Source organism: Nuphar pumila, chromosome 16 (genome assembly GCF_984573655.1).
Source record: "Nuphar pumila chromosome 16, dmNupPumi1.hap1.1, whole genome shotgun sequence".
In the NCBI taxonomy this organism is placed as follows: Eukaryota; Viridiplantae; Streptophyta; class Magnoliopsida; order Nymphaeales; family Nymphaeaceae; genus Nuphar; species Nuphar pumila.
In genome coordinates this window covers 62,958,600-62,981,172 of record NC_143264.1, presented here as the reverse complement: position 1 = coordinate 62,981,172, position 22,573 = coordinate 62,958,600, and the positions used below count along the sequence as shown (strand labels likewise).

The 22,573-nt window shown below is 37.9% G+C and overlaps 1 protein-coding gene across 2 annotated transcripts; it reads right to left on the bottom strand.

Annotated features, from left to right (window-relative positions):
- Positions 1-610: 610 nt before the first annotated feature.
- LOC149813354 (putative E3 ubiquitin-protein ligase RHB1A) lies at positions 611-20,499 on the bottom strand. 2 transcript variants are annotated; one of them, XM_089991981.1, is made up of 6 exons: positions 20,381-20,499; positions 14,765-14,889; positions 14,543-14,584; positions 4,210-4,594; positions 3,442-3,551; positions 611-1,116 (listed from the first exon to the last, which is right to left on the bottom strand). In XM_089991981.1, exons 2-6 carry the CDS (start codon positions 14,828-14,830, stop codon positions 1,084-1,086), a joined length of 636 nt encoding a protein of 211 aa, XP_089848107.1. In that variant the 5' UTR covers positions 14,831-14,889; positions 20,381-20,499; the 3' UTR covers positions 611-1,083. The 2 variants fall into 2 exon arrangements, with proteins under 2 accessions (XP_089848107.1, XP_089848108.1); XM_089991982.1 differs by lacking the exon at positions 14,543-14,584.
- Positions 20,500-22,573: the final 2,074 nt, after the last annotated feature.

Here is a 22,573-nt window from a genome sequence, read left to right as displayed (position 1 = left end):
TGACTATTACAATTCAATGATTAAATTGTGATATATGTGTTTGTGAAATATGTTTGTAAAATAACCAGTTTAGATGATGAAATTCATGATCATGTATTTAATGCAATAATTGTCTATTTGTTATTGTGTAATTGTATATAGCTTACTAAAATGAATTAATTTAAGTTTTATATTAAATAATTAAATTATGATATGTGACTGATTTCATGCAAATTCTATTGTGATTGCAAGATTCACAATCACAAAAAATATATGATCCAAAAAGCCTTATGCATCGGTTCTACTAGTTACACGAATGGTTTTTAACACTGTCAAAGGATGCAATGGTCTGGTTGGATCAAATGTATTTTCGACAATTTTTAAGTGTTACACCATAAAATATTGGTCATACTCAGATTCCATGAAGTTGTTGAATCCTAATAAAAGCATGAAAATTGAAAACAAGAATAACTGATTTTCTAACATAATACTTACTAACAGGGTCTTGACCTTTAGTAGACATGTAGCAAAAAACATCGTGTATCCACAAAGTGGTGCATCCGAGTTGGCCGGTTATGAGTATTTTCACAAACCAAAATAAAGAAATCAAAATTGGAAAACTTAACAGCAGTTTGAATTATCAACCTATATTTCTTTGCAGCAATTGAATAAGAGAAATTTTCTAACAATTTACAAAATCAATGCTTTAAAAGCATCATGCCAATCCTGTTCACAAGCTATACAAGAGAGAGAGAGAGAGAGAGAGAGAGAGAGAGAGAGAGAGAGAGAGAGAGAGAGAGAGAGAGAGATGCAAATCTCAGATTCAAGCAACCAACCTTTGTATACCACCTATCCACTTTCATCAGTAGGTGAGCGAGCTGCAAGCCTGAGAAATACTAACCGAAGATGCTACTGTAAAGAGAAACTACACTATAGAAGAAGATACACCCGACTGTAACTTGACTGAGTCAAGAATGAAACTACAGCTACCTCTACCAACAAAATCCAAAGCCCTTTCAATCTCAAAAACGAATGCCTCACACAGCCAATGATGGAAACCACAAACACCATTCTGCATCTGCATCTGAATAAAGGCATGAACCGCTAGAAGTTGCCTTGTCCGTTGAACATCATTGCCTGGAACAAAAGCAGTTTGAGTACAGCTATGATGGATAATTAATGAAAAGAGTAGATAAGGGAATACAAATAGTATGATAAAACTCAAGCTGGGGGGAATATTATAAAATTCATTGTTAGAGATTACAAACGAGAGAGATTTAATGCCACCATTGCATTTATCCAAGTTCTTCATTAAGTATTGTAACAATAAAATTGCAAATAAAGAAAATCCCTTTTAATATGGACAGCCAAACTTATCGAGGAACACTTGGCTTGTTACTCCTAGTCAATTATTCTTTCTATATCTAATAAAGTGGAAGCAGATCCTCGGGAGAATAGCTATAAAATCTGAAACTCAGAAATGTCAATCAACATTTCAATTTAAGGGCAGGATAATTTTGCCAGGTTGTTGAGGGAACAAAATAATAGTTGCATCAGTTTAGCAGATGAAGAGATAAATTCTAAGGTGAAAGAGGACAAGAAAGTGGATTATAAGGAGAAACATGATGATTCAGATGCTGATAGACTTGCACAAACAGGTGAGAGAAGCCTGAAGGCGAGGTTGGGCATTATGTCACATGGACAAGGGGACAGGATACCATGCTAAGTGACACAAACGCAGCAGTTTCAATAACAGATAGCCATTAATATCTTCAGTTATGAAAATATCATGATATCAGGTTTGGTATTAGATCCAATATGCTTGGTTGGTAAAGTATTAAATACTTTTCACCCATACCTTGAAGGAATACAGGCTTATCAGTAAGGCTATATTCCTGCCTGGCCCTGTGCCCTAACATGGGCAAGAAAGGAAAAGTCCACAAGCCATGTGACTCGTCACAAAATATGATTGTGAGAAACCATACAAATTTTCCTTTTATCTTTTTTTTTTTCTTCAAATCCTTCAATTACCTCCAGAAAGTTTTATGCTTGAATGAACGGGAAAATATTGGCTATACTAAACCCCCTAGTTTGAACTCATGAGGACAGGTCATATTGACCAAATCTAAACCCTTCTGATTCAGCATGGTCAATTTAATAGGAATAGACCACTGAATCAAGATTCTTTGAGGGGTGAATTTTAGTACACTATAGGCCTTTGCATACATGCTGGAAAATCATGACCTAAGGGCTGGTCGCTACTCAATCAAGCATGTAGATCACAGCTGGAGGTCCGGTGTGAAAAAAATGAAAATTTTATAGTATATTTTACTAGGGAGTTTGGAACCCATGAGTGTATCCAATGTTTTCCCTGATTGAACGGCTTAGCTAAAAGCCAAACTTTAAGGATAACAATAAATAAATTAGACATAATATGGACCATTTTGTTAAATGAACTGACAAAACATAAACACCTTTTTTAGATGCCAACAAGGGCTCCACACCTGGCTAGGTGGGCCACCTTAAGGCATTCAAGTTGAAGGATGTTGCAAGATGGACACATGGGGTCTGCATCCTTTGCCGCAAGGTCAAAGCTAACGGGAACCTGTTGCCGGTGGGTAGGCAAGAGTACTCATGGAGTTTTACATTGTGAACACCGAAATAGGGTCACAGTCAATGTGACACCTCTTAGCCCATAACAGGACTTCAGAACCATAACAATGGTTTATATCATACAGATGCTCCATTTTGCCTCTTGTTTGTATCCCCTTGTAGAAAAGTCAGATTAGAAACTTCACAAAAATTGTCTTATCCCCATGTCCACAGCCGTATCTATGTGACATAGACGGCAGTTTCTTCCCGTTATCCATGCAACAAGCAATCCTCAAGAATCAAGAGCAACCTTGCTCTGATACCATGTAAAGAAATAAGAGTCTTCTAATCGCACACAATATGTCCAAATATTCAAGAGAACAACAAGTGTCTACAAAAGGGCACACTACCAAAACCCACACAAAGGGTATCCACAAGAAGACTTAAAAATAAATAATATTTTATTCATTACCAAATGCAAGAAGCATTACATTGAGGAGGGGGGATAACCCCTATTTATATACATGAGAGAAGAGTGACAAAGAGAGACTCAATAGAGTCGTTGGAGCTAGTCCAACGGCTCTATTTGTAGCTGTTGGACTAGCTCCAACAGCTCTATGGCTAGTCAACTTAGTTGTTGACTAGTTAGAGTTCTAGTTCATTTTGAACTCGATAAAATAAAAAACTAAAAATAAAGAAAAGGAAAATAATTAAATATATATATATATATATGTATAATATATACATATATTTACATTTTAACAGGTAACATTATATTGGGTTAAAAGTTAAAACTGGGCAAAGGTAATGCTAAGCATCCATTAATAACAAAAATTATATGTTGAAAAAGGATTATATAAAAGAGAAAACCTGATTGCATACTGCACAACTATCACTCCTTTCCATCCATTCTAGAATGCATGAAAGATGAAAATGATGCCCACAATTGGTTATTATCTTGGGATTCTCCTTGTCGTATTCTGCATGATAACATATAGGATCAGAAACATAATACAAATTTCCCAACACAGACTCCCATAGAATAGTTAAGAACAAGAACTTATCATATTCTTTTTTAACTTATTATAGTTATATTTACATCTTAAAAACATGATACCTGCATAGACTGCCACAATAGCATCAAAGTGGAGGTAGAATTTGGCAGCAAAATTTCATCATCAAATATCAGTGAATTTGCAAAGAGAAAACAAAGAAAAAGACAGAAAATAAAGAATGGATAAAAATCTTAAAATTGCAATATTCAGAACTTACTGAAAAATTACACTGAATATATTGTGAGAAATTTTCAATGTTGATATTTCGAATTTTTGCCTTAAAAGATGTTTGATTGACAGAAAATAAATCAACAGAATTCCAATATCCCATATTTGAGTTTGTGTGTGCGCATAAATGTGTGTGTGTGTCACTGTGTGCCTCAAAATAGAATAATGATAAAGACGTTGAGTTTAATGAAAAATGATATCCAAGTGATTATATCAAGATAAACAAAGGTGAAATAGTCAAAGCTAATCACAGACTAGGTAGACTCGGTCGACCTTGGGGGAGTTGCACAGACTAAACGATTTGATTTGCCATGTTTGACCAGTAATATAAGATGAAAATTAGATACTGTAGTACCTTCAAGACAAGTAGGACAGACATCCTCCTCATCCTTAACCAAAGGAACAGATTTATTTAACTTGGAATTCTTTTCTTCACAAACTTTTGGCAATCCAGACAAAGAATCATCCAGGTCCTTGAGGTTTGGTCCCTTCAGATCTTCATGTGTTCCACTAACAGTATCTCCGATTGGTTGAACCTCTGCCGTCTGCACTGGAACTGTCTTATCAGACGAATCTACATCATCTGATGTGTGTCTGAATCCTACATTAAGTGGTGGAGCTGTTGGAAATATCTCACGGTTTGAAGTTCCCAAATTTGTATCAACCAACACATCAGAAGATCCTGCAGAGACTCTGCGTTGTCGAGAAAGTGGATCCTGCTCCACAGAAGCACGTGGGCACTGTATAAAGATGTTCAAATTTCAAATGAATTTTCAAGTGAAGAATGAGTCCCATATAATGACATAATTTCCTTTTTGAAATGGTCATGCCATAAATATAACATTAAAACAAAAAACAAATCACAAACTTCTGCCCCACGTAGGATAGACGGAAAATCCAGTTAGTTGTGCTCTGCTAGAACTTTCAAAGAAAAACGAACCAATAATTAAAATCAACCTCTTTCCCACATTCAAATATAACATGATGAGAAGGTCTAGCACATGGATAATGGTTCAACTTTATGGGGCACATACCAGCGGTCACTAGTGTTTTATCAAATATGAACCTACGTAAACAGAATAACACATATTCATAGATTCTTAAAAACCCATGGAATGCTGAAAATATAAAACTCTAGCAAAGTCAATTTCTTTGGGTTTTTTCACATTGCATGTGTCCAGTCTTTCAGAATTACCATGTGGGACACTGTTAAAATATGTTATATATACATATATAAATATATATATTTCTTTTGTAATACCCAATAGGGGCAAATTAATCTTTTCACATTGTACACGCATATCCTAAAATATATGATCTTTTTGTTTTTTGTTTTTTGTTTTTTTTTCTTTTTCTTTTCCTTCTTATTGGTTGAGAGGGGTTCACAAAGAGTCGTTGGACCCCTCCAATGGTCATAAATATGATCATTGGAGGGGCTCCAACCAACGACTCTATGGGAGCCCCTCCTTCGGTCCCTTAGTGTGTATAAATAAGGGGCTTGGCCCCATGTATTCTTTAAGCTTCTTGTGAAGCCTTATGTGAGTGAAATATATTTTTTCACCTTATTTTGTGTGTTTTACCACTTTTGTGGTTTGTTGCAATTGTGCCCATTAGTGGCTTCTTGTGTATGTGCGTGCTTTCGTGCTTTCTCTTAGAGATATCGCCTCTCTCATTTGACACTTCATTACATGGTATCAGAGCATTGGTTGAGAAAGCTTCATCGGATCCTCTCTTGATAAGTAATATCACTCATCTTTCTTGCTTTCAAATTCTTTTTCTATAAATGGCCAACAAGGATGGAAAAATCGGCCTCTCATTCAAATTGGATGGAAAAAAATATCGAATGTGGGCGGCCGCTATGGAAAATAACCTCAAAGGTAAAAAACTTTGGGGTTATGTGTGTGGAACCATTCCGGAACCACAATTGAAGTTAACTAAGTTTGAAGGAAATAAGGAAAGAACATTAAACGAAGAGGAAAAAGAGAAGGCTATTTTTGACTTCTCTTCAAAAATGGAAGAATGGGAAAGTGAGCATGCTAAAATTCTAGTATGGTTCATGAATAATGTCGAATTAAAGATTTGTGCAAATCTTGCAAAGTTCAAGAAGGCTAATGAAGCTTGGTTCTTTATGAAAGGCATGTACACTCAAAGAGACCCTGGTAGGCATTTATTTTTACAAGAAAAGGTAAGAGCTACCAAGCAAGGTGATATGAGTATTAAGGACTATTATAGTGCCCTATCTTCTTTATGGGATGAATTTGTTCTTCTCGAACCTCAATGGGAAGGTAGTGCTATTGCCATAAGGCAAGAGCAAATGGAAAAAGAAAGGTTTTTCCAATTTATTCATGGACTTCGTCCCGAATTTAAGCAACTTAGAGGATCCCTTCTTCATAGGGCTTCTACTCCTCTAAGTGACATTTTGGCCAGCTTATGTCAAGAAGAAACTCATTTGGCCTTGAAAATAGATGTTGATGAAGTTCATGTCGTGTCTAGACCCAACAACAATGTAAGATCATATAAACTACCCAATTTTTGGAAGAATAATGGTGGTTGAGGAAGAAAAATTATTTGTCATAATTGTAATGAATCGAGCCATATTCGTCCGGATTGCCCCAAATTCAAGAAGAAGGTGGCTTCCGTTGGTGAAATTCCTCCAAATACAAATGAAGATTCAAAGAAGGATGGAGACATAAAGGAGTCCATCGCTCATCTTACCAAAACTCCTCAACAATTTATAAAGATGAATTCCTCTACATCATCATCCTCACCCTCCACTTCCGATGCCGCCATCTCATCTTTTCCAGGTACGACCTCTTGGATTCTTGACTCGAGTGCCTCCTTTCATATGACTCCAAATGCATCACTTTTGTCAAAACCAAGTCTCAATAAATTCAAATCATATGTTTCCACCGTCAATGGAACATCCTTGGATGTTGAATGCATTGGAAACCTTGAGAAAACTTATGAACAAAACAAAGATTTTTTTGTTCCCAAAATCCAAATTATTCCAAAACCTAATTTAAATCTTTTTTTCGTTTCTCAAATTACCGATTTTGAATGTGATGTCACTTTTTCACCTACCCATTGCTATGTGCAGGATCTCCAGTCTGGGAAGCGGATTGGGTAAGGCCATAGAAGAGGGGATCTTTATTATATGGATTTTTTGTCTTTGCCATCAAAATCATTTTGTAATCATGTTCAATCCAAAGATATTGAGACTTAGCATAAGAGGCTTGGACATCCTAGTATTTCCAAGTTGTATCTCTTTCCTTTTTTGAAAAATTTTTTTAATACAAATACACTTACATGCAATGATTGTATTCTTGAAAAGATTCATTCACTTCCGTATTCGCCTAGTAATTTTGTGCCAAAAAAGACCTTTTGAACTTGTGCATTCCAATGTATGGGTGCCAGCACCCGTTATGTCCAAAGGGGGATATTCCTACTATGTTACCTTTATTGATGACTTTACTAAATATACATGGGTATACATTATTAAAAACAAAACTGATATCTTCACTAATTTTAAAGAATTTCATGTTCTTATTCAAAATCAATTTCAAAACAATATAGCTATATTTAGATCTGATTCTAGAAGTGAGTACATGTCTAAAGATTTTCAAAATTATTTCAAAATAAATGGAATTTTGCACCAACGATCTTGTCCTAAAACTTTGCAACAAAATGATCTTGCGAAAAGGAAACATAGACATTTAATTGAAACTACAAGAACACTTCATATCTCTAAAAATGTTCCTAAAAACTTTTGGGCCGAAGCAATTCTTACCGCAACATATCTTATCAATCGTATGCCCTCTTCTTCTTTAAAAAATGTATCACCTTTAGAAAAATTATTTAAAATTACTCTAGATTTTAACAGACTAAGGATCTTTGAATGTAAATGCTTTGTACTTGTTCAAGGACAAGATAAATTATCACCCAAAGCCCTTGAATGTGTGTTCATTGGCTATAGTGAAAATCAAAAAAGCTATAGATGTTATGATATTCGAAACAATAAACTCTATGTGTCAAGAAATGTAAACTTTCTTGAAGAACAAAATGGTTTTGATATCCACACATCTAGAGAAGACATTGATTATTCCTTCCTATTTGACTTAGCTCCTAGAATTGAGTCCCCTGATGCAATCATTTGCGATAATACTTGTGATGGCATTTTACATCATAATGATATACCACAACATGGTAATGTTTCTCAAAATGAGAACCTTAATGATATAAATGTATATACCCGGCGGTTAGAAAATGAACATCAACCTGCTCTTGAGAGATATTTTCAAGACTTCTCTTTAAAAGAACCTATTGATCCACTTAGGAGATCTTCTCGTAATAGTAGGTCACCACAAAAATTTGTGTCTTATGAATCTTTTTCTCCTAATTATAGGACTTGTCTCATGTTAATACATTCGTATAATGATCCTACTTCATTTAAAGAAGCTAAAGATCATCCACATTGGATTGAAGCCATGAAAATTGAATTAGAGGCTCTTAACAAAGCCCAAACTTAGAGCATTATTTGTCAACCACTAGGAAAAAAGGCAATTGAGTGTAAATGGGTATATAAAGTCAAAACGAAATGTGCTGGATCTCTAGAAAGATACAGAGCTCGCTTGGTTGCAAAAGGCTACGCCCAAGAATATGGGATTGACTATAAAGAAACATTTGCTCCAGTAGCTAGAAAGACTAGTGTGCGAACATTAATTGCCTTAGCCTCCATTAAGCAATGGCCGATATATCAACTTGATGTTAAAAATATGTTTTTAAATGAAACTCTATGTGAAGAAGTTCTTATGGATCCTTCGCCAGGTCTTGAAATTGGTAAAGGAAATATTCTAAAGTTAAATAAAGCTCTTTATGGTCCTAAGCAAGCACCAAAAGCTTGATATGAACTTTTTAGTAAAGTAGTTCTCGATAATGGTTTTTCCTCATGTTATATTGATATTGATACTGCTTTGTTTGTTAAAACTTTTAATCAGTACATAATAATTTTGTTATTATATGTTGATGACATGATTATGACAGGTAATAATAAAAAGGGTATTGACCTTATTAAAAATATCCTCAAAGAAAATTTTGATATGTCTGACCTTTGTTTTCTAAGGTATTTTTTAGGAATTGAAGTTGCATACTCCCCCAAGGGGTATGTTCTCTCTCAGATGAAGCTTGCCTCCGACATTATTGCCCGGTTTGGGCTGTCAGATGACAAGAAGGTGGAGTGTAACGGCAAAAAAAAAAATGTTTTGATTCGGGCCGGATCCGGACCCGACCCGGACCACCGCCTCTTGCTGTCTTTTAAGACAGCGAGGCAGGCGGGAGGAGGGTTACGAAACCCTCCTCACCGCCCTTCCACCTCGACCCTCTCATCTCTCTTCCCGACACCCACCGCCTCTCGTCACCCTCGATTCGCCGGAGACCAGCGTCAGTCGATCGCCGCCGGCGACTCTCTCTGACGCCGACCACCAGGTACGTTCTTCCTCCCCTTCTTCTCCCTCTTTCCGTCTCTCTCTCTCTCATTCCTTCCCCCTCGTTTCTTCGTTACACAGGGAGGGGAGGGCTGAGCCTCCTCCCTGCTTTCGTACGGCAGGCGAGGGGCCGGGCCCCTCTTCCCTGCTCTCTGCTACGGCAGGGGAGGGGTCAAGCCCCTCCTCCCTGCCACTTTTTGTTGCGCCAGCAGGGGCCATCGGCCCCTGCCTTTCGTTTGCCAGCAGGGGCCTATGGTCCCTGCCTTTCTTTTGTCAGCAGGGGCATAGGCCCCTGCCTTTCGTTTGCCAGCAGGGGCCTATGGCCCCTGCCTTTCTTTTGTCAGCAGGGGCATAGGCCCCTGCCTTTCGGTTGCCAGCAGGGGCCTATGGCCCCTGCCTTTCGGTTGCCAGCAGGGGCCTATGGCCCCTGCCTTTCTTTTGTCAGCAGGGGCATAGGCCCCTGCCTTTTGTTTGCCAGCAGAGGCCTATGGCCCCTGCCTTTCTTTTGTCAGCAGGGGCATAGGCCCCTGCCAGGGGCATAGGCCCCTGCCTTTCGTTTGCCAGCAGGGGCCTATGGCCCCTGCCTTTCTTTTGTCAACAGGGGGCTTAGGCCCCTGCCTTTCGTTTGCCAGCAGGGTCCTATGGCCCCTGCCTTTCTTTTTGTCAGCAGGGGCCAGACCCCTGCCTTTCTTTTTGCCAGCAGGGGCCATCGGCCCCTGCCTTTCTGTGTGCCAGCAGGGGCCATTGGCCCCTGCCTTTCTGTTTGCTAATAGGGGCCATCGGCCCCTGCCTTTTTGCTTGCCAGCAGGGGCCGATGCCCCCTGCCCTTTTGTGCGCGAGCCTATACCCTTGGTCGACATGCCCGGGGAATCTTTGGAAGCTACATCGTAATGGGGACAGATCATTACAATTGTTGATCTCCAGCGAGGAATTCCTAGTGAACGTGAGTCATCTGCTCGCATTGACTACATCCCTCTTTGGGCGGCAAGGCTCATTTGGCCCTGCCCCATCCTTTTTTTTTAGTGTCATTTGGGACTGTTGGCCCCAGCTCTATGTATTGGAGAAGTTGAGTCTTTGCCTTGCTTTTGCTTTAGTCTGGGTTTGCATGTTAATATCGCATATTTGCAGCTACGACGGATCTCACTCTCGCTCCGCGACCCGAGCCGTCAATTGTGTACGTCCGCAGATGTCAGCAAGCTCGTAACCCTCCAAGGTAGGGGAAGATTGTACGAAAGACTTGGATAATTGAATTAAGTTCAATTAAACTAAAAACGATCATTAAATGAATATATATATATAGATATTTATACGAGTATGCACTTAACTCAAGGACGCGGTTTCGCGATCCTTGCCCTTTACCTTATGTCAGTCTATACTTTCCATCGTGTATCACGTCGAGATCTCGTGTTGCATTCTTGCTTATGGTTTGTATGTGCCGTCACGCATCGTGGCGAGGTTCAGCGTTGCACTTCTGCTTACCGCCTTTACCTTGTCGTCGCGCTTTGCGCCTAGGCTTTTGTTTTTGTATGTATTATTACTGCTTTGCTATTGCAGATGCCGCACAGGTTTTTGCTCTTTGCATATGCCTTAAAGGCATCCTCAGGCATTCACCTCTCTCTCTTGCGATGAGAGTTGAGATAGGAGCTAGCGTTACATCCCCGTCTAAGGAGGGGGATACCTTGCAAGGATCCTGACTCCTTGAGTATGCAGTCCTGCAGACGAGTTGGAGGTTCTGTTGAGAAACCTGTATCCCGTCTATCGAGGCCGGTGTCGAGTCATGCGAGGCATGTAGATACCCCGATAGCGGATGAGGTTCTAGAAAATCGCAGGCATAATGTTGGCACAAGGTACTGTTGTTTCAAAGGATATAGTAAAGTTGATAAACTTTACATCTTTGTGAAACACTCCTGTTGAGGCTTCTTTTGAGGAGCTATACCCCCTTCATCCTAGAGTACTTGTAGTCGTGCACGACACGTCTAGTACTGCGATGATCGGATGAGACGGTCGTGCGACCTCGAACAGTGCGAAATGCACAATGCTGGAATCACATAAATGGCCTCACATTCGCCTTCACAGGCAAGATGCTCAAGTGGTTTAAAGACCACAACATAGAATGGGTCGTTAGTTAAGCAACCCCTAACGTACCTATTCGTTTCTAGTGGTTTGTCAAGGGAGAGGACAGAGCGGTACAAACTCCAATGGACAGGTTGTTAACAACCACCCTATGGGCAATGATCCGGTCTCCCCAGTCATTGGAGTTAGGGGAAAGGGGCTACAATAGTTAGCTCAACACTTCTGCAGAAGTGGGATGCATCCGTGGCACTGCCTCCGTTGGGGAATCCTCTCTCGGCTAAAGTCGTCCCTTTGGAGCGGACTCAACTAGCTATTCGGGTTATTCAAAATACATAGAATAACAGATGTCCGAACTAGTCTCAGTTGTTTCTACGTTTTGCCTGCGCGTACCCGCAGGCCAGTAATATCGAAACATAAAGTCTGTTCACACTGGTTGTTGAGTAGTGAGACTCACTTGCACTCGCTTGCACCACTGACTCGTTTGCACTCGCTTGTACTACTGACTCGTTTGCACTCGCTTGCACTACTGACTCGCTTGCACTCGCTTGCACTATTGATTCGCTTGCACTACCTATTCGTTTGCACTACTGATTCGCTTGCACTACTTACGCGTTTGCACTATTTACCTGCTTGCATTGCTTACCTGTTTAACTGCATATATGCTTTAAACTGCGTAACCTACTGAATTAAATGTACATAATTCAGTTTCCTTGTAGTCTCTCTTGTGTACCTACTAGTTTTTTGCGAAACTAACCCATTCTATGGGTACAGGTGATGAATAGGTACTCCACGGGCGATGGCGCGATGGCAAGATGGCTTCAAGACTTTCTTCTTCCTGCTCTTAGCTCGCGTCCTGATGTTTTTGGGTCTTGTAACGGATTTTCCTTGGGACATCCGAATTTTGTACTTTTGGAACCTTCTTTTAATGAAAGTGCCTTTTTCAAGTAGCATGAGTTGTATGTTTTGGTTCTTCAGCTAACGTGCCCAAAGTGGTCAGCTTGCCTTTCTAAAATTAACAAAAGGATGGTCTTCCGCTGATTTCATAAACCAACTCTGTAATAAAGAGATTCTTTTAGTCTCTTGCCTGTTTTCTGAAAGGTTCGAAAGTTTGAAATTTTGGGGCGTTACATGGAGACTCCATAAGTGATCAACGCCAAGATGATAGCCAGTGATGGCACTCCTTTTAGCAGATCTCATGCCTTATCGTTAGTTGATTGGGTCACTAACATATTTATCTATCACCAGGCCCGATATTTCTCATGCAGTTCATAGTGCAAGCCAATTTCAGACTGCTCCTTCTACGATTCACATGGTCGCAGTCATGAGGATTATCAGATATTTAAAAAGCACCATAACTAAAGGATTATTCTTACCCTCTTCTTCACCTCTTACTTTACTTGCTTATACTGACTCTGATTGGGGGATAACCCCGATGATCGTATTTCCACCAGAGGTTATTGTGTGTTTCTTGGAGAGTCACTTATTTCATGGAGGTGTAAGAAGCAACAAAAAGTTTCTCTCTTCTACCGAAGCAGAGTATCGTGCGATGACCACTACCACCACTGAGATTGTATGGTTAAGAAGCTTGCTTAAAGATATGGGTGTCTCATTCTCAACTCCTTCAAAGTTGTCATGCGACAACAAGAGTTTTATCTACATTGCCAGCAATCACACCTTTCATGAACGAACAAAGCACATTGAGATTGACTGTCATTATGTTCGTGATGAATTCTTACGGGGCACCATTCAACTGCCATATGTTCCTACCGAGTATCAGTTGGCGAACTTTTTCACCAAAGCTTTGTCATCGCCTCGTTTCTACTTTCTCCTTAGCAAACTCTCACTGATCTCACCATGTGTTTGAGGGGGGGTGTTAAAATATGTTATATATATTACATATATGTCTATGTGTCTATCTACATATAAATATATATATATAAATATATATATAATCTTTTGTAATACCCAATAGGGGCAAATTAGTCTTTTCACATTATACATGCATATCCTAAAAGATATGCTCTTTTTCTTTTTTTTCTTTTTTTTTCTTTTTCTTTTCCTTCTTTATTGGTTGAGAGGGGTCCACAAAGAGTCGTTGAACCCCTCCAACGGTCATAAATATGACCGTTGGAGGGGCTCCAAGGACTCTATGGGAGCCCCTCCTTGGGTCCGTTAGTGTGTATAAATAAGGGCCTTGACCCCATGTATTCTTTAAGCTTCTTGTGAAGCCTTATGTGAGTGAAATATATTTTTTCACCTTATTTTGTGTGTTTTACCACTTTTGTGGTTTGTTGCAATCTTGCCCATTTGTGGCTTCTTGTGTATGTGCGTGCTTTCGTGCTTGCTCTTGGAGATATCGCCTCTCATTTGGCACTTCATTACAGACACTAATCATTGCAACTGATAGCCATGGAATTCTGAAGTAACTCAACAATTATAACAAAGAGGGACATACTCAACATCAAGGAATAAGATAATGCCATCTCCGCTGACATGCCCACTTAAAGTATATCAAGGAGCATACCAGCCTTTGTTTCTTGCTTGAGACTCATTTTCACACTTTCAAAAGTAGGACCAAACATTGTCATCATTCTGTACAACAAATAGAAGAGCATGCTAAGTGCAAAAATGGGTATAGCATCCATTTAGCATGCTATTACCATTTACTATGGTTTCAATATTTTGTGAAAATACAGCCTACAATGTCCAATAAGAAACAAAAGAACCCTGACCTACACCCATTCCTCACTGCACTTATGTGACAACAAGGGAAAAGAAAAATTTGGAAAAATAATGAGGACATATATGACAATATTTTAATAACTTTAACCAACACCATATGGACAACCAACTTAGAGCCCAACAGCTCAGAAATACAATGCTTGAAACTAGAGATTTCCCTTGTGTTTTTAGTGCCAAAAGAAAAACACTTGAGAATCTTAAATAACAGGAAAATAAAGAAAGCGGAATCTTTTTTAAATAAAAATGTAGTTTTTTCAAAAGAACAGAAAAATATGGGGAAAAGCGTTCCAACACATGAAAATTTAAACAAATAATACCAGGATAAGTACAGGTGTTTCAATTTCATGGAGACACAACCATAGCCAATATACTGTCAGGGAGACAGGTATCTACCAACATCTTCCACCTATAAGAGGAGCTGCAGTCTAGACATTCCTGGAAAGGAAAAGAAAAAGAAAAAGGAGCTCATAACCTGCACAGTAGGATTTGTACTGAGGATATGAAACGATGTGCAAACTGAGGTAGGAAAGATTGTCAGGCATAGAATATCACAGATCATACAAATTAAGTATCAGGCATTGCATTATCAGAGAAAAGAGAGCAGAAACTACACACATGCTGGTATCCACGTTGCCCTCTGTTTAATTCAGCTCTTCTAGAAGAGCTACAGCAACCACCCATTATCTATGGATTCGATCTCAAGTCCTCTAATTGCTTGTCTGACCAAACCATTCCTGGACCTATTCCATGAAAAGAAAGGAAGGAAATCGGACTCCCCAATCAAATACAATCAATGCAATTAAACGGTGCATATTCTCAAAACATGCCATGATTAATTAAAATTTCTAGATAGATGCACCACCCCTAGGAAAATAGACCATTTAGATAATAAAATTGAAAAGATAGACGATGTAAAGTGAAAAACAAAATGTTATATTGGCCATGTCACAGTCAAAGTTGTGAGACACACTCATAGTGAACAATCAACACAAAGGGCACACTAACTGGACACACACATACATATACACATAGACATGCATGCACACATACACACAAGCACACACAAAATCTGCACTACAAGCATCATAAGATCAAAGTCTTGTGACAGAATGCCTCGACAGAAATATGCTAAGAAGCATGCCAGCCTGAGGTGCCATCACCAAATAATAATGAAGTTTTAAGCCTCAAATCCAAGTTTTTTTTCATTTTCCTTTTAAGGAAGCACCACGCATCTGATTTGATTTTTTACGATTATATAGTTTTTGAAGAATTGTTATTCTTGACCCTCTCTAAAACATATTGAAGGGTCAGACAAATGTTTTTGATAAAAAAAGAAATTTAAGTAAACCCAATCCACTTGACAGAAAGAGGGGTATTTTTTCCTTTCCCTCTATTCCTCTGATGTTTCATAACTATTCCAGTTTTGCGTATTTATGATTGGGGACAGTGAGTACATGTATGTGTCACAAACTTACAATATGCCAATATGGGTATGGCTAGCACAACATGCATTTTTTCAAAAAGATATATATATATATATATATATATATATATATATATATATATGGAGAGAAAGATTGAGCAATGTTTTAAAACCCAGGGACTCGGGACTCAACTCGACAGTGCCTGACTCATGACCGGGCGAGTCAACTAAGTGACTCGGTCGGGTCATGTTAACTTTTAAATGTATTGAATCAACTAAATATATAGGTAATTGCATATATAAATATATGACATACAATTACATAAGTATGCATACATATAAAATATGCAAAATATATTCATTGTAAACTCATATAATATATAAATAAATACATAAATAATGTACATATACATATGACTGGGCTGAGTCATAAGTTGAACCAACAGAGTCATAGCCGAGTCATATGAAAACTCGGCTTACTCAACTTGTGACTCGGCCACATCTTGTGGAAAACCTGGTCAATCAATTTTTTGAACATGTGAATGGCCAAGTCAGCCGAGTCACCAAGTTGACTTGACAAGTTTTTGAGAAAGAGAGCTGAAAATAAAGAAAAAATATAGATAAACAACAACATCACAGTATATAATACATGTACATGTCAAGAAACACCCAGCACCAGCACCCTAAAGTATCAGGATCAACATGTGCACACTGGCATTTTGAAATACTCATGTTAACCTAGGTTGAAAAGCACCTTCAGAATTACAACTTATCCATTGAGGAATTTGCTTGAAATCCTTTCAAGATATTGGTTTATCAAGGCATGTACAACATGAATACAACCATGGGCACAAGATCAACATGGCAGCCATAAAGGTCCCATGCTAAGGTAAAGGATTCATTTTTGAAGTGATCATCCTTTACATAGAAAAGAAGAACTTATTAACAAAATTGAAAGGTGTCGAGCATAAATGATGCCAAAGGACGAACTGCACAAGGAAAAACAACTAGATGAGAAAATAGGGATGACTGAGATGATCATTTATTTAACATAAAACCAGCTGTACATATGGGGATGTGACCATTTTGAACATATATGGGATAGGTTACAAGAGAAAACTGGAGAATCATTATGATGTTTTTCTTTAATTAGGAGCTGGGAAGCATGAGAAAATTATGAGGGAAAGCCACTACCTCACCTATAGGGTCACTAGAACCAGCTAGTTTCCTTTTTTTTTGGTTTTGAGAGCAATATCCAACTAAGGCAAATACCACATGCTCATAACAACACTCAATCACCAACAAAATTTTTTCTATCCACAATGTTAATGAGCTACATCGAGTTAGTTTTAACTGATTCAAAGAATAAGCAAACTTTTAATAGTATAAGCAACCAGAGAACATCACTACAAACTAAATTGTAGAAGGTTGAAGTTCTCGGCCAAATCTAAATTAGAAGCTGTTGCAGCATAGTACTTACTGTTAAAAAGTGTAACTATATATAATATAATATTATTATTTATATATTATATTTTCATTTTTACTTATTTTTCTTTTTTCTTTTTCCTTTTTATATTTCTTATTTTTTGTCTAGTTCACATTGAACTAGATTTTTGAACTAGTCAATGTAGTCGTTGGAGCTAGTTCAACGGCTACAATTAGAGCCGTTGGACTAGCTCCAACGACTCTATGGAGCTTCTTAGAAGCTCCTTTCTCTCCTTCCCATTTGTGTATAAATAAGGGGTGATCCCCTTCTCCATTGTAAGCATGCTTTCATGCATTTCATATGAATGAAATAAAGTTTATTATTTTTATCTTGTGTTCTTCCATTTATGCCCTTTTGTGGGTTATGACTGTAGTGTCTCCAATAGACACCTATTGTAAGCTTTTGTGCTTTTGTGGAAGATACTCATTTCATTACACTTACAATCTTGTCTAGGCTACCTAGGCACAAGTCTAATGCCTAGGAGCACCTAGGCACCTAGGGGTGTGCGTATGTGTATGTGTGTGCGGGTGGGGTGGTGTCCACTAAGCTTAGCGTTTTATATTTGTGTTTTCTATAATGTTGAAAACATTATAATCATGTTTTGGTTGTACTTTTAAACATTTAAATTTTTCAGTTTTTTCTTATTTTTATGAAATTTTATATTTTTTATTTTAAATAATTATACTCTTTAGTGGATCTCTAGATGACACAACTAAACAAATATTTTTTTGATGGATTTGAATGTTAGAAATGTAACTTATTTTAATTGTATTTTTTAGTTTTAGTTTGCAAATATGTGTTGAATATGTATTTTCTATTGTATTTAAGAATTTGTTGTAAATCCTTTTATTTGTTGTTTTGTTTTTTGTTTCTGGTCCCAACTAGGCTGACTAGTCCCACCTAGGTGCCTACTAAGTCTTTTAGGAGATTGGTGCTTAGGTGTCAAGTATTGTTTGTCACTACTTACTAGCACTTTTGACCAATGTTGTAAGTATCGTACCATGTCGTACAATATGTATCGTTACTATGGGAAAAAACAATATGATACACACTCGTATTGTGATACAAGTGTGCATCGTATAATACAGTCATGTACCATATCGTACTGTATTGTATCGTACGATACAAGGTGTATCATACGATACACCTTCGGTGCACTTTAAAAATGGTTGAATCGTATTTTTTTTGTTTTAAAGACCTCTTGAGGGCCGACTGCCTCATTTGTTTAGAGGTCATTAGAGGGGTATTAATGTACCCTAGGAATCGTGAGAGTGATTTGGAGGTTGGTTTGTGCGCAAGGGAGAGGGATTTTGCAATTTACTTAAGTAAGAGTGCACTTCCACCATTTTTTCACTTAAGAAAGTGGGTTGAGGTAAAAAATCTCTATTATAAGTAAAATTACAAAACTACCCTAAAAATCCACTTTGGGAGCTCATGCCCCGAACCCCCACCTTATAGGCAAGGGACGCTGCCCCGCTGCAATCCTCCGCCAATTTACCACGAAGTTGGATCTACGAAAATTAAGGATTTATATCAAGGTAGAAATCAGGTTCCATAATCCTCCAACAAAGATGACATCATATGATCCGACATGGAAATGGGGCACTCAAGTAAATAGTGAAAAGCGATTGAAAATTGAGTGCAACTATTGCCATAATATTTTTGTTTATGTAATATGAAAGTATGAGTCTTGTGGCATGTTCTTAATTGCAAGATATTTAATATTTTGCATTGTTCTTATGAGATAGTTGATGTTTGATGATGTCTTATGCAGCACATAGATACATAAATGCTTTATATGTGATTTTATGGTTGTATTTTGTGAAATTCATCATTGTTTCATGTGTTGTGATCTTTTTTAGAATTTTTGCTAATTTTTTCTGACTTTTCATGATTTTTCTAGAATTTTTGAATTTTTTTATTAAAAAGTTATGATTTTTTATGATACAATATGAATCTTATTTTGAGCCCGACCGATATGAGTAATGATATGATACTTACAACCTCACTTTTGACTACTAAAATTGATAGAAGACAATCTATGGAGAGGCCAAATATTTTTATAAACCCTCATATTGGGCAGGTTGGAAGGTATCATTATATCCTAGAAATTGTCTTAGCTGGAAAGCATTAAATTGGTAACTTTTCACAATCAATTCGCCTCCAGGATAGCCCATATGGATTCATATATATTTCACAATAGTCTACAATCCAATGACTAGTCATAAGAAGAAAGACTTTTGCGATCAGCTGAATACATTCAAGCAGCAATATATGACTCCTTCAACACAACCCTGTCTAGAACAAGGAAACCAGCAACTTAAAATTAACAATGGCTCAAGATTATGTGGTGAATTTCTAGAAAGGTAGGAGTCCCTAGACAGTCCATAGTGGAGAACACTTTACCCAAGTCTAAACCCCCTTATTTTAAGAAACTAGACCAAAATTTATCATCTCCCTAAAGTTTCTATATCGTTTTAATGACTCTTGCAGATAGATTTTCCGAAAAAACAGTCTTGGATCATAGTGAAAATGGAGTGGTTTCAGCAGGTATTTAAACTATCTTGGTCAGATATGGAGATCTCGATTAGAACCAGGCCCATTGATCAAACCAGTGGGCGAAAAAAGGATAACATCAAAAGTCAGCACGAAACTATCACAAAAATGATCGCATCTTATAAATGTTATAACGACAAGAATTCCACCACTCCTAAAAAAATGAAAAACTAAGTTCATCAAGAACGGAAAGGTTCATCACTTCATCCATGCCAATCAATGGCGAAAATCCCTGAGAAATTCACTGAAAACTGCTGCAATTTCAAAAAAACTTATAAAAAGTCACTAAATTCTTTATTGTCTCCAATGAATAGGCGTAACTTTCATATTCGTGACGCAAATGTAAAACACCAAAAAATCCTTTAAGCGATAAAAAAGAAGACAATTTCAAACAGCATCAAGACTAATCAAGTACCCAATTCCATTTAACAGTACAACAAAAAAGACCACAAAAATAAAAAAGAAAATAAAAAGGAAGTCCATAATCAATAAGCCTAGAAAGTCCCCCATAATTCGAACAGAATAGAAGCTACAAACAAGTAAAGAAACGCAAATCAGGAACATCTCACACATCCCAATTCATCAAAGCACAAGAAATCCATCAAAATCCAAACAAGAAGAAGGAAGAAAAGTAACAATTCAGGACCAATCACAACGAATTCAACATAAAGAATCACACTGGAAAGAAGTCAATGAAACAGTGAAACAGCAAGAATTCGTCAAGAATCCGAAAAAACTTCCCAATAAACAAAGAAAAATCCCTTACCGAGGGTTTTGGGGGGCGAGGTGAGGTTGGGGTTTAGGGGGATTTTCACGAACAAGACGTCCTCAGAAGAAGCCAGAAACAGATGGCTTTCCCCGCCATCTCTCTCTCTCTCTCTCTCTATATATATATATATATATATATAGAGAGAGAGAGAGAGAGAGAGAGAGAGAGAATATAAATAAATTGTATTTTTGCGATTATACCCTTGATACACGCTCGTGGAAATACTTTCCTTGGTTCTTACCAAACGTGCCCTAAAAAAAGAAAAACCTACCAAATTAGGGAACCTCTCTTATGGAAGCAACAACTTATCCGGATAAAATAGGATAGATTAGAATGTTAAGTTGTGTTTTACAATGTGATATCCCAGATTACCCTGCATTATTTAGTTTGGATAAGTAGGTATTTTTCACCACATGGTGTAGTATTTTTTAGTGTATTATTGTGGTACTATATAGAGTATGTATTAGTATATTACTTTGTAGCTTTACACAATTTTTAGTTTAGAGTATATTTTGTTTCTAGTGTATTATAGTAGGTTATATATTATATTACTTTGTGGCCTTTCACAAAAATGTGAACGTTTTAGTCTATCATCATCAAAACTCCTAGCTTGACTTTTGATTTTTCGGAAATTTTTAATCCATAAGTCAGCAAAGCATAGAATATAGCAGATAACCTTCTCCCCCAAGAAATTTTACTTTTTTCACTTTAAATATAAAAATAGTCTGTTAGAGTGGAACAACTGGCAACGTTAGCTCTTCAAGATACAAATTTGTCTGATGTACCATTTTAGCTTGAAATTAAAGAAATGTTGGAGGGTACATTAGACTTTAACTGGGTGAATATTATCTTTAACCAATCGAATAAGGTTTGAATTTAATGTGGGACTAATTCACCTATTAAACAAGAAAAATGAAAAGGGAAAAGAGGCTGGGTCTTCAGCTTGGGACAAGTAGGATGGCAATGGACAGGGGGAAAATGAGGCTCCTCGCCTCATTTGGAACGGGGATGGAGGACATGAAACTGGAATAGAGGCAAGAATGGAGGTTAAAATCAAAACCCGTGCGAGATGGAGGCGGGAATGGACTTACACTTTCTCCCACCCCGTCTTCGATCCCTGGCGGGAATGGACTTACCTTTTCTCCCACCCCGTCTTCGATCCCCGTTAGTAAAATAACAAAAATATCTTTAATGAATTAATAAAATTTCATATATTCCTTATATATAGTCTTAATTTCTAACCTTAAAGCTAAAACGATCATCTTTTTCTTTGGGTGGCTCGCCACTTCTTCAATGAACTCTCCTTTTGGTCAGTGCATGGTTCAACCATCTTCTTTAAGGATGGCAGTGAACAGGAGAGAAATGGAGCCTTGCCCCGCCTCGCCCCTTTTAGACCGAGGATGGAGGACATGAAACTAGAATGAAGGTGGAGATGAAAGTTAAAATCAAAACCCATGTGAAGATGGAGGGCAAAATTTTGAGAGGGGGGTGAGAGTGAAGACCTTGTCCCCTGCATCTGCCCCAGTCCGCTGTATCCCTAGGCACAAGACCCCGCTTACCACATGGGATACCACCAAGGTGGTTTGGTTTGATGTGATATGTCAAAGGGAATAGAAAGCTTTGACTAGCATAGGGTAAATGTCAGTGTGATTCTCTGTTTCTGTTAGTCTGTTAAAGCAAATATTTTTTTTAGGTGAAAGGAACTGAAAATCTTGATTCTCAAGTTTCTCCATGTGGGAATTTGGATGAGAGATGTTTGGAATCTGTAGCTAGGATGGGCGTTTATGCATTTGAAGAAGTAGCAGCTATCAAATCTTGGATTTGGAAGGGTCTCACTTCCCATCTCAAATACATAAACGCCCATCCCAGATTTGAGATTCCAAACAAGTCCACCAAGGTAGTTTGACCAAGATTTTACCTCAGGGACCACCAAATGCATAAATGTCCATCCCAGTGCCAAGATTCCAAACAGGCTCTTAGATTTTGGATTCCACCACCTTAACCATTATCTAGAATGGTGTTTTATAGAAAGTATTGATGCCCAAGATCTTTGGCACATGTTAAGTGATGTCAAAATTATGCATAGTTGAACTAGATGTTGCCAAATTTGTGTATTTGACCAAGCTAAGTTAGGTTAAGTTAAATCGGATAGAGTAGTTTTGCTAGTTTTGTCATTTTTCGGGGACTAAG